This window comes from Cannabis sativa, chromosome 6, assembly GCF_029168945.1.
Source record: "Cannabis sativa cultivar Pink pepper isolate KNU-18-1 chromosome 6, ASM2916894v1, whole genome shotgun sequence".
NCBI lineage: Eukaryota > Viridiplantae > Streptophyta > Magnoliopsida > Rosales > Cannabaceae > Cannabis > Cannabis sativa.
Window position 1 is genome coordinate 74,803,939 of NC_083606.1, and position 14,054 is coordinate 74,817,992.

The 14,054-nt window shown below is 31.6% G+C and overlaps 1 protein-coding gene across 1 annotated transcript; it reads left to right on the forward strand.

Moving 5' to 3' along the window:
* The first annotated feature begins 8,740 nt into the window (after positions 1-8,740).
* Positions 8,741-13,160, forward strand: LOC133038954 (rust resistance kinase Lr10-like). Its single transcript, XM_061117674.1, has 5 exons — positions 8,741-9,216; positions 9,301-9,357; positions 9,485-9,529; positions 11,606-12,750; positions 12,896-13,160. Exons 2-4 carry the CDS (start codon positions 9,306-9,308, stop codon positions 12,724-12,726), a joined length of 1,218 nt encoding a protein of 405 aa, XP_060973657.1. The 5' UTR covers positions 8,741-9,216; positions 9,301-9,305; the 3' UTR covers positions 12,727-12,750; positions 12,896-13,160.
* Positions 13,161-14,054: the final 894 nt, after the last annotated feature.

A 14,054-nucleotide genomic window follows, 5' to 3' on the forward strand; every position in this document is an offset into this window, starting at 1 on the left:
AGTTAATATCACATAAAATTTTACACAAAATATTACATAAAATACAATTTAATATAATACTATATTATACAATTCAATACATTTTTGTAACTAATATCTTTATTCACAGACTTTTTAGTCACAACATAAGAATATGAATTATAATTAATTACAATTTTTTTACATAATCACAAATTTTGTTGTGATTAAAAATAAATTTTTTATCACGAGTAACAAGAAGTCACGATAAAGTAATCCTAAACAAATATTTAAAAATAATAAGTAGAGGTGACTTTAGAGTACTTCTTTATATTTCTTCAGTAATTACTCAACACAACATTCATGTGTGACTTTACAATTAGTTAGCGCACAATTAGCTAATGTACAATTTTATATTATTTATTAAATTAAAACGTATGAAATCTGATATTAAAATGCAGCAGTAATAATTTGCTACCTTGTGTTCTTATGACCCTAGAATTTCTCTAAAGTAAGGTGACGTTTAATTGGAGGTATTGAAATGGAATGGAATAGAAAGAAAAATAATTTCATTTCATTCCTTCACTACAAAAGATTGTTACATTTACTAATAATTTTTTAGTCACCACATAATTTGTTTAGTCATGATAACAAAATATGTGACTAAAACATAGTTGTTAGATACAAATTGTCAATAATTTAGTTTTAGTCACAATAAATATTGTGACTAAAAATACATTTAGTCACAAAAAATTGTAATTTTTGTAACTAATACATTTTGCTACGAACTTTTAGTCACAACATAGGAATGAAAATTTATAATTAGTTACAACTTTTTCACTTTTAGTCACAAGTTTTGTTGTGACTAAAAGTAAGATTTTTTATAGTGATTTGTTTAGTTAAATTTTAAAGTATTAGAATTTTATTCATTAAAATAGTATTTTCACCATTTTAGTGATTAGAAGTGGAATTTCCTAAAAAAGAAAAATTTATAATCAATTTTTTTTATATAATTTAAATTTGATTCCAATTTCATATTTATTCTTATTTCTGGTTCTATAGTTTTATTCTTTCCAACCAAATTGTTATTGATTTGACTTGACTTTGTAAGTTGATTAAATCATCTACTATATATAAAAAGTCACTCATAAATTTCTCATAAACTATTTTATTTTTAATATAAATAAAAAATCACCATGAATTTCTCATAAACCAAGAATTCTGTTATATAGGCACACTTTATATAGAATAGATAGATACATATGAAATATCTTAAAAATCTGCAATTTTCCAACTTTCAAGACATAAAAGTACCGTTTGGTAACACTTATTTTCTAATTTTTTAATCACAAAATAAAAGTAAAATTTTTAAACAAAAATTTTGCTTTTGAAAAACAAAAATACGTTCTGTAACTACTTTTGTTTTTTAATTTTAAAAACAAAAAAACAAAAGTGTGTTCTGTAAAGTTCATTTTCATTTTCATTTTTTGATTTTATTTACGTCGGGTCTAGGTCCGGGGTCGGATTTGGGTTCAAGTCAGAGGTCGGGTTCAGCGCCAGGACCATGGGGAGATTTGGGTCCGGGTCACGATCGAAGTCCAAGATATTGATTAAGAAAAAAAATTATTTAAAAAAAAATTAAAAATGATTTTTTTTTGTTTTTAAAATTTTGATTCTCAATTAAAAAATTGAAAAGTAAAAACAGTTTTATAGAACATGTTTTTGAAAAATATTTTTACTTTTTCAATTTCAAAAACAGAAAACTGATTAAAAAAGTGTTACCAAACGACACCAAAATTAATACAAAGGTAAAGTTGTGGAGAGAATAAAACTACTTTCACACCATCACCATCAATCTTTTGAGAAAATTAGTCTCATACTTAATTTTCAGTTCTACTTTTGCTTATATTATTTGGTGTAGAGGTGACTTTAGAGTACTTTACATTTCTTCAGTAATTACTCAACACAACATTCATGTGTGACTTCACAATTAGTTAGCGCACAGTTTAGCGCACAATTTTATATTATTTATTAAATTAAAATGTATGAAATCTGATATTAAAATGTAGCAGTAATAATTTGCTACCTCTTGTGTTCTTATGCCCCTAGAATTTCTCTAAAGTAAGGTGGCGTTTGGTTGGAGGTAAGGAAATGGAATGGAATAGAAAGAAAAACAATTTCATTTCATTCCTTCTCTACAAAAGTTTGTTACATTTAGTGATAATTTTTTAGGCACCACATAATTTTTTTAATCAGTCACAATAAAATATTACTTGTGACTAAAATATAGTTGTTAGATACAAATTGTCAATAATTTAGTTTTAGTCACAATAAGTATTGTGACTACGAACTTTTAGTCACAACATAGGAATGACGATTTATAATTAGTCATAACTTTTTCACTTTTAGTCACAAGTTTTATTGTGACTAAAAGTAAGATTTTTTATAGTGTTTTGTTTAGTTGCATTTTAAAGTATTAGAATTTGAATCAGTAGAATGGTATTTTCACCATTTTAGTGGTTTGAAGTGGAATTTCCAAAAAAAAAAAATTAATTTTATAATCAATTTGTTTTTATATATATATATAATTTAAATTTGATTCCAATTTCATATTTATTCTTATTTCTATTTCTATAGTTTTATTCTTTCCAACCAAATTGTTATTGATTTGACTTGACTTTGTAAATTGATTAAATCATCTACTATATATATATAAATGATATGGTATATATTATTGCGTAGGTAGGATTTAATAATATAATGGAGGGTGTTGATGATGTGATTCTGAAGATGATGATTATAATCACAATTATGTTAACTATATTCCATAATACCACTACTACTACTGCCTCTTATTATTCTAATTCTTCTTCTTGTGGAAATATCCATAATATAACCCAACCTTTCCACCTCATCACAAATACAGACAAGTGCAGCCCGGAGAGTGGGATTATTTATTGTGTGGTTTGCATGAACAACACTACCCTCCTCCTCACATCATATCAGTATCCTTACAATTTCACAGTTGTGGGAATCAATTACAGCAGCTACACAATTAGAGTTGTGTACACAAATCTCCACAACAACAACCATGATTGCTCCTCCATCCCTAACCAATACGACATGAATCTGCTCAGCACAGATTCTGGATTGGAAATTGTTACAAATTAACAACCTCAGCTTGATTTGAAATATGAAATTAATAAGACATATAAACCAGAAAAAATAAAAACCAGCAAGAAATTAATAACAGAGAAAAGAAAATAAAAGACACAAGAGGATTTAGAGGGGTTCGAACTTTCCTCTACAATTAGTAGAGAGCCTATTCCCCTTGAACTCCCTTCAAGGAATCCTTTTCACTATGATTAATGGCAGATTACAAACTTGGTTCAAGATAACTTGAACTTGATACAATGGTGATCTTTCTCCCTTGAGCAATATTCAAATGAAACTTAGAGCACTTAGGAAACACCCTTGAAGACCCTTGCTTCTTTCTGGTTTCTCAATTCTGCTCCTCTCTCTTTCATCTCTAACCTTCTTGCTACAAGATACAATAAAACCTCACCATACAATAGTCTCTCCCTGATTTTCACTCAATCTTATTTCTGCACTAACTAAAAAAAAAATTGATCCAAGGCCTCCTTTTATAACATAAGGAACCTGGTTACAAAAGGTTGTTACATAACAGAAAGAATTAACTAAAATAACTGAAAAAACAGCAGCAAACAAGAGAGGCCAAGAGAAGTGTCTTAATACATGCCATGTCATCTTAGTCTTTAGGTAGAAGGTTTATTTAGGACTGATATAACAACAAATTCCACCTCAGTTCTAGATAAACCTTGAAAGAAAAAATTCCCTGAAGATCATGGTTCTAGGTGACAATCGGATTAGCCTTTTTCCATACTTAGAAGTTTCACACAGTACTGAAACTTGCTAAGTGTTAAAACCTTTGTTCCCATATCTGCTGGGTTCTCTTCACTAGGCACTTTTTCTATGTTGATTTGCCCTTGTGTAACTTTCTCTCTAATGAAGTGATACCTTACTTCAATATGCTTTGTTCTGTCATGAAAGACAGGATTTTTACAAAGATATAGAGCACTTTGGCTATCTGTGAAAACAGTAGCTTTTCCAACATAGAGTTTTAGCTCTTTTAACATGCCTTGAATCCATAGACCTTCTTTGAGAGCTTCTGTTGCAGCAATGTACTCAGCTTCTGTGGTTGAAAGAGCTACAACAGGTTGAATTTGTGATTTCCAACTGACACAATTTCCTGAAATTAGAAATACATAGGCTGTTGTTGATTTTCTTGAGTCTCTATCTCCTGCAAAGTCAGAATCTACAAAGCCTTCTATCTGAACTGTGTCTTGATTTCTTTTAAACTTTAATCCCAGATCAGTAGTCATGTTGATGTATCTTAGTAACCACTTCATAGCAGCCCAATGAAGTTTTCCTGGGTTCCCCATGTATTTGCTTAGAACACTTGCAGCATGTGCAATATCAGGTCGAGTACAGACCATGGAGTACATGAGAGAACCTATAACATTCGAATATGGTATGTCCTTCATATCATTCTTCTCCTTTTCTGTCTTTGGACAATTTTTGTTGCTTAACTGAAATTGACTTGACAGAGGTTGAGTAGCAGGTTTTGAGCCATTCATTTGAAACTTGCTAACTACCTTTTCAAGGTAGTTTTTCTGACTTAGAAACAGAGTGTTCTCCTTCCTATCCCTCTGGATATTCATCCCAAGTATCTTACTTGCAGCCCCCAAATCTTTCATTTCAAATTCAGATTTCAGAATCTCTTTAATTCTTTCTACCTTTGTTCTTTCTTTGCTAATCAATAGCATGTCATCTACATATAGTAGAAGGTATTCAGCTTGAAGAATACTTGAACCTTTGTAGTATAGACAAGTGTCATACATGCTTCTTACAAAACCATGTTGTGTAATAAAAGAGTCAAATCTTTTATTCCATTGCCTTGGTGCCTGCTTTAATCCATATAAGGATTTTTTCAAGTGACAAACATAGTCCTTAGCACTTCCTTTTTCATAGCCTTCTGGCTGTTCCATAAAGATTTCTTCTTCTAGATCTCCATTTAGGAATGCTGTAGTGACATCCATTTGCTCAAGTTCTAGATCATATTGAGCAACCAGTGCAAGCATAATTCTTATTGTCTTGTACTTCACAACTGGTGAGAATATCTCATTAAAATCTATGCCTTCTTTTTGACTAAAGCCCTTTGCAACTAGCCTTGCCTTATACCTTGGTTGTTCATCTTCCCCCATTCCTGGTTTTACCTTGAAAAGCCATTTGCAGCTTATTATCCTTCTCCCATGAGGTCTTCTTATCACAATCCAAGTCTTGTTCTTGGTTAGTGATCCCATTTCATCATCCATAGCTTTGTTCCAAAGCTTGGCTTCTTTACTTGTTATTGCTTCAAGATAGTTCTTTGGCTCAATTACGAGTCGGATCGATGCCGGTTATAAATGCATATGCAAGCATGTCAGCAAGAGCATTAAATCCATATCTCTGTGTTGCTTTTGGCACCCTTCTTTCCCTGTCTCGAACTAGCTGATAATCCTGAATATTTGAAGCATTTTCTTGGTCAGGTTCCATGTCTTCTTCCTCATATTCAGCTGGTGCATCATGAGGTTCCACCTGATTAGGGTTAGGTGTTTGTTGTGTTGGTTCCAGGTGTTCCACCTGATTTGGATTTGGTGCATTCATCTGGCTTGAGATACCTGTAGGGTTAGTGCTAATATTTTCTGCATCATCAATAGAATTGTTAGTAGATTTCAGACAAGGGAATTCATCTTCCCTAAAAATTACATCTCTACTATTTATTGTTTTGAAACCTTGATCATCTTTTAGCCAAATTCTATAACCTTTAACACCTTGAGGATATCCTAAAAAAACACCTTTCACAGATCTAGGTTGTAGTTTACCTTCACTTTGATGAGCATAGGCAATGTACCAAATACTCTTAAATTTGACAGATCTGGTGGTTTGTTTGACCACTTCTGTTCAGGTGTCAAGAACTCTATTGCTGTAGAGGGGCTTCTATTCACCAGGTATGCTGCAGTCATGACAGCTTCTCCCCAAAATTTCTTGGGTAGTCCAGAACTGAACATCATGCACCTTGTTTTGTTGAGCAATGTTCTGTTCATCCTTTCAGCCACTCCATTTTGCTGTGGAGTTATTCTCACTGTTCTATGCCTTTGTATCCCATGATTTCTACAAAACTCATTAAACTCATCATTGCAAAATTCTAGTCCATTGTCAGTTCTTAGATTTTTAATCCTTCTCTCTGTTAAATTTTCAATCAATAACTTCCATTGTTTGAATTTATCAAGTGCTTGATTTTTAGTTTTCAGCAAAAATATCCAAACTTTTCTAGAGTAATCATCTACAATAGACATGAAATAAGAGTTACCTCCATGAGTTGGGATTTTTTCTGGACCCCATAGATCAGAATGCACATAATCTAAAATTCCTTTAGATGTGTGTTTACCTACTTTGAAGTTCAATCTATGATGTTTACCCAAAATACAGCTTTCACAAAAGTCTACCTTGCTGATTTTGTCCTTTCCTAGCAGCCCTTGATCATAGATGACTTTCAAGCCCTTCTCACTTATGTGTCCTAATCTCCTATGCCAAAGGACTGTCTTCTCATCTTCTTTATTTGTTGCTACAGCTGCCTCTCCATGCATATTGTTTCCAATCAAGTAATACAGCCCATTAATCTTTTCTCCTTTGATGACAACCATAGAACCTTTGTTGATTTTCATGATTCCATGTTCAATTTTGTTTGTATACCCTGCATCATCTAGAGTTCCAACAGATATTAAATTCTTTGTGAGTTTAGGGACATACCTTACATCTTTGAGTGTTCTGATGATGCCATCAAACATTTTTATGCTAACATCTCCAATTCCTTCTATGTTGCAGGTATTGCTGTCTCCAAGAATTACTTTTCCACCTGTTGTAGGTCTGAAATTCTTTAACCATGGTTTTTGGTATGTCATGTGGAAAGTGCAGCCTGAGTCTAATATCCATTTGTCATTAGAGCACTTAGATGCCACCATTAGAACCTCTCCTGAGTCATAGCCATCTGTAAAGTTTGCTGAGTCATGATCTTCATGCTTGTTTCCACTTTTACCATCTTTCTTAAACCTGTTATTGTTTTTATATTTATTGAAATAACAGTCTCTCTTGTAGTGGCCTGTCTTCCCACACGTATAGCACTTATTATCTTCTTTAGAGCCATCTCTACTTGAATCTTTTGAAGTAGATCTTCCTTTCTTCTTGTACCCTGAGTTGCTGTAGTTTCTGTTTTGACTATTGGATCTTTGTGTGTTCCTTCCTCTTGTGAAGTGAACTTCCCCATTGGTTCTTGAAAGCTTTCCACTATTCTTTAATGACATTTCTTTTGAATAGATTGCCCCAATGATTTCCTCCAACACCAAACTATCTTTTGCATACAGAATTGTATCCCTAAATTGATCATATTGTTGTGGTAGAGAGTTGAGGAGATATATGGCTTGATCCTCTTCCTCAATAGTAACATTTAAGCTGCAAAGATCAGATAACAACTTAGTAAATTCATTTAAATTTTCATCAATCGATTTACCTTCATCCATTCTAAAACCATAGAATTTTTGTTTTAAGTAAACCCTGCTGGGCAGAGATTTTGTCATGAAAGTTTGTTCCAATTTGTTCCACATTGCAGCTGCTGTCTCTTCTCGAACCACCTTCCTCAAGATTTCATCTTCAAGGCTCAACACTATGGTGTTTCTTGCCTTTTTCAGAATTTCCTCCTTCTTGGATTTTTCCAATGTTGCAGACATTTTATCTTCTCCTTTCAAAGCTTCATCTAATCCCATGTTTCCAAGGTGAGCTTTCATCTTTTCCCTCCAAAGGAAGAAGTCATTCTTCCCACTGAACTTTTCTATATCCATCTTGGCAGTGGACATGATTTCTTGCTCCCCTTAACTCTGATTCTTGGTTTTCTTGAAGCTTCTGTTCAGACCAAGATTCAAACACTTATTCTTCTATTTTCTGGTTTGATGCCAATGTTGTCAAGCTGAAAAACTTATGAAACATAAACCGCAAGCTCTGATACCATTTGTTACAAATTAACAACCTCAGCTTGATTTGAAATATGAAATTAATAAGACATATAAACCAGAAAAATAAAAACCAGCAAGAAATTAATAACAGAGAAAAGAAAATAAAAGACACAAGAGGATTTAGAGGGGTTCGAACTTTCCTCTACAATTAGTAGAGAGCCTATTCCCCTTGAACTCCCTTCAAGGAATCCTTTTCACTATGATTAATGGCAGATTACAAACTTGGTTCAAGATAACTTGAACTTGATACAATGGTGATCTTTCTCCCTTGAGCAATATTCAAATGAAACTTAGAGCACTTAGGAAACACCCTTGAAGACCCTTGCTTCTTTCTGGTTTCTCAATTCTGCTCCTCTCTCTTTCATCTCTAACCTTCTTGCTACAAGATACAATAAAACCTCACCATACAATAGTCTCTCCCTGATTTTCACTCAATCTTATTTCTGCACTAACAAAAAAAAAAAAAATTGATCCAAGGCCTCCTTTTATAACATAAGGAACCTGGTTACAAAAGGTTGTTACATAACAGAAAGAATTAACTAAAATAACTGAAAAAACAGCAGCAAACAAGAGAGGCCAAGAGAAGTGTCTTAATACATGCCATGTCATCTTAGTCTTTAGGTAGAAGGTTTATTTAGGACTGATATAACAACAGAAATAGTAACCAGGATTGGAGAGGATGGGTTGTTTCGGTGGAGAAAATTCAAAACTTACCCGATTTCGGAGTACATAATATTCTTAATCTGTGAAAACAAGGTGTACAACAATCCTCTTTACATAGACCCATCTCCTTGCATAAATAGCTCTACTTTTGGGTTCGGGTCTGGGTCTGGGTTCGTGTACGTGGTGTACGCTTCTGGGTTCAAGTATTCTGATTTGGGTAACTCTTGCCGAATACTCCGGTCGGCCCTCGTATCGGTGAGGACAGATGAGGAGAAGAAGAGGCTTAATACATCCTACAAAGACATCCACCATAAACTCACCTATGGCTTTCACCTTTCATTCCTTATTACAGCAGTAGATTCAGATCCAGTTTCCTGCTACATCGATAAAAAGTCCAACAATAAGGTTGCATGTGATGATTATGATTGCAGCCAAAGAAGAGGGACACTACAGTTAATCCTGTGTAGTAAGGACTATTAATTAATTAATTTCTAATAATTATTAAACTTTATATAATAATTAATAAACTGATGCATGCATATTTATACAGGGCTCATGTATTACCGTATCCGGGATTTTCTGTACCTAATATTTCATGAAGTCTATTGTGAGTGAGGATTAAATTTTATTATCGTCCATGATTTGCATATCTAAAATATATTTCTCCCATCTGATTTTCTCAATATATTATAATATAATGTTGGTGATCTCTTCTTTTTCCTTGGTTTCCCCAGATGACGGATCATATAAACTACTTCAAATTCTCATAATTGCTCCTGGTAACTACGTAATATCATCTCTCTTATTTTTAGTATTTATTATAACGATTTATGTAATCATTTAATTATATTTTTATATTATTCATGTTCATTAAGAAGAATAGTTGTTTAGATCGTTTGAAAAAGATCACATATAATTGTGCCAATAAATAATGATATGTTTAAAGCTTCTAATTAAATGTAATTAACAAATTGTTTTAAAAAAATGTAAATAATTCGAGTAGTAAACAAAGAAATTTACTTGATAAAAATTACAAAACCCACACACACAAAGAATGATTAGTACTTCACAATTAATTATATAACTTCAATATATTGTCTCAATCTTTCTATGTGTAGGTCCCATTACACCCGTTTGTGCATTTATAGAAATATAACTTTATGTAGTACTTACTCTTTATCTTGATATCAAACCCTCACGATTTTGTTTTTGGATTTCACCCCAAAAGACCTCATACCAATTGAAGACTTTGTCAGTCATGTATTTAAACTCTAACTCCTCTCAAACCAACAATCTATCGAGCCTCCCCTCAAATAATCTTTTATCCATCCTCTCCTACAATGGGAAGACTTGCTTCATCGAGACCGTCAATCTCTCGAGCCTTCTTTTTCTCTATCCAGGTCATCTCTCTTCTTTCACCCAGAGCAAACCAACAATTTGATAGAACTCAACCATGATCTTATCTTTTGACGGCTTCACCACTTTTGTTCGGGGTTATTCTGAGACCTTGACTGATCTGTTACTATTTGTAGGATTGTCGGACACCACTTATTCTTCATATTTTGGTATGATATTGTCTGTTTTAGGTCAAACCATCACAATTTTGCTCTTGGGTTTCTCCCCAAAGGTCTCATACCAATTGACGAATTTCCATGTATTTTAAACTCTAAGTACTCTTGTTACTTTAATTTATGCAGGACTTTGGTTGCCCACTCAATATTTTCCAATATATATTTGTAAGGAAGAGATTTTAATGGTTATATTAAATATGCAACTATCATGGTTACATTTTTTTAGCTATTAAATTACTATTGAATGGTGTTGTGATTAATTTGAGAGTTAAATAAAATTAAATAATAATTAACCTATAACCTAATAGTCACCTAATAATTTATTTCCTTATAAAACTTTAAGGAAAATTAATTATATTTTAAAATTACATTAATTATAATTATTATTTAATTTATCATAAATTATTATTTTTTATCATAAATTATTATTAAATAAGGATCTTTTAGCAATTTTTTTTACCCTTAAACTATTAAAATTTTTATAACAAAATTCTTTATAATTTAAAATTATACACATGCATATAATTTCATAATTAAATTTTTATTATACTTATAACTTTAATTTAAAATTATTACACTTAATTATTTAGTTTTTTTATTTAAAAATTTAAAAAGTAAAATGAAATAGATTTAATGTATATTTAAAAAAAAATGGCTAAACTCCTCCATTTCTTTTTTGATAAGGAGTCATTTACTCAAAATATTAAACCAGAGTCAAAAATAAAGTCAAGCTCCCTTAGAAAACGAAGCAACCTCAAACTCAAATAGAAAAACTCATACTTCATTCTTCTAGTTATAAAAAAAAAATTAATATCATTTAAAAATAATTAATTTTTGAAAAATTTATTATACAAGAAGAGAATTTTAATTCGTGTAAAAATAAGTTTAATTTTTGTAAAAAAAAAATAAAGTTTCATTGTAAATATTATAATTAAATAGCTTAACTATTAAAATAATTATAGTATGGATTTATATAAAAAATTATTTATAATTATTAACTGCTAAAAGATATCTTGTTAAATATTCAATTAATTATTTTAAAAAAATAATTAATTATAATTAATTGATTCTAAAAAAAAGTTTTACCTATTGGTAACCTGTTATTATAAGTAAAAAAAAATATAATCATGATGGTTACAATAAAAATGTAATCATTAAATAGTTAACCATATTTATAAATTCTACTTAAATTTACATATAAAAGATCATTAATTAAATTTAATGCAATATGATACCAATATACACTTATGATCCTTTTTTATTGCTATTTTGGTTATGCTTCAGAGATGATACTTGCAACCAGAACAATAATTGGAATTTCATTTGTTATTGGTCTTGTCATCTATAAATGGCGTAAGAGACATTTATCAATATACCATTCAATTGAGGAATTTTTACAAAGCCAAAACAATCTCGTTCCAATAAAATATGCATATTCAGATATTAAAAAGATGTCAAAAGGATTTAAAACAAAATTAGGGGAAGGAGGGTTCGGAACTGTATATAAAGGAAAACTTCGTAGTGGTCACTTTGTAGCAATTAAGATGTTAGGTAAATCCAACACTAATTGGCAAGACTTTATTAACGAAGTCATTACAATTGGAAGGATTCATCATGTTCATGTGGTACGGTTAGTGGGTTTTTGTCTGGAAGGTTCAAAACGTGCCCTTATATATGAATATATGTCTAAGGGATCTTTGAATAACTATATCTTCTCTGGAGACCAAAAAATAAATGATTCCTTAAGCGATTTGGAAATATTTAATATCTCGCTTGGGATTGCTCGTGGTATTGCGTATCTTCACGAAGGATGTGATATGCAAATTTTACATTTCGATATTAAACCTCACAACATTCTTCTGGATGAAAATTTGATTCCCAAGGTCTCCGACTTCGGTCTGGCCAGATTATGCCCATTGGAGAAAAACACAGTGTCCTTAACAGCAGTGAGAGGAACCACTGGATACATTGCCCCTGAATTATTTTACAAAAATATTGGAAGAGTCTCGTACAAAGCAGATGTCTATAGTTTCGGAATGTTGTTGATGGAAATGGCTAACAGGAGGAGAAATTTGAACGCAGAAGCTGAGCATTCAAGCCAAATTTATTTTCCTTTATGGGTGTATGATCAAGTCAACAAAGAGAAGGAAATTGTGCAAGAAGACATTACAAATGAGGAACAAGAGGATAAACTAATAAAAAAAATGATTATAATTGCATTATGGTGTATACAATTGAACCCTAGCGATCGCCCTTCAATGCAAAATGTCATAAAAATGCTAGAAGGTGATGTTGAATGTCTAGAAATGCCTCCAAAGCCTTGTTTGTATCCACAAGAGTCATACAATAATGAAGAAGCTACTACGGAGGAGGCATCATCATCTTTTTCTGAAAATTCTCTTTAACATCCAATAATGGAAATTCAATTGGTGAGTTCAATTCTACTTTCTCCACCATTTATATACTATCATTTTTTGATTTTTTTTACATGTCTATATATAATTTAGCTTAAATACTAATTATACTTTAAGAAAAATAATAATATCATTTTTTTTTCTTTTTATGAGAATCTAGGGCTCGCATGGTGGTGACTCAAGAGAAGGATATTCTATCTTTGTTGTTGTTAATTCAAATAACATATTAAGGCAGTGCCATGTGGATTATTGCAATATTCATTAGAAACAAATCAATTACAAAAATTTGTATGAGTGATTCTTCCGTATTGGCACTTTATTGTTTCTGTGTTTATTAGTTTGTTTAAAAGCCTGAATTAAAGATATGTGAAAAATTTATTTATTTAGGACCATAATTATATATATATAAAGTATGGTAAATATTATTTTAGATCTTGTGTTTTATAAAAGTTACTAATTAGACTTTCTATTTTGTTAAATGACGAAATAGACCCTATATTTTCTAAAATGGTAAAAATAAGATATTGAGCTCAATTTTCAATAATTTTATTTTTTAATATAACCAACTTTAAGACAATTTATAATAGATACAGAAAATGTAACTAGATGTTTTAGTGTGTCTCTCATTAAATTTTGAATATTATGGTTTAGGACCCTGTAAAGCGTCGAGCTGCACTTCCACTCAGGCTGACCGACACACCTGAGCACGGAGCAAGGTAAGATAGCATAAGAATGTATATATATATGGATATATGATTGTTTTTCAATTATCTACACTACTAACACTAATTGTTTACGTGATTTTAAGAGTGTTAGTATAGTGTAAGATATCGGTGTGATTACGGTGTTACCAACACGAGTACCAGAGGGTACGTCGTGCATGTGGTACAACACTTAGTAATTTCCGGGAGTACATTGATGACTCTACAAACACGAGTAAAAAGCTGGTACTTTGGTGCATTTGGTACAGAGGTCGTACTTCCCTTAAGAACGTTCTTAACCATTTGGGGAGCTCAATTACTGAGCCCAGGACGGCTTAAGCATAAAGCCGATCTCGCATTACTCATATATATGTTTTGCTTATCTTACTAAGTCTGTTGACTCATCAGTTTGCTACCTTGTGTAGGTAAAAGAAAAGCGAAGCTGGAGGAACAGTGAGATGGAGCTTGGCAGTGATTGTACATATCGCGGCAGTGCAACTTGGAGGGTTTCGATCTTTTACTATTTTGAGTTTGTATTTTGAGTTGCCTGTATGCGAACTTGTAAATAAAAAAAATATATATATGTGCATATCCTAGTTAAACACTTTGAAACATGTT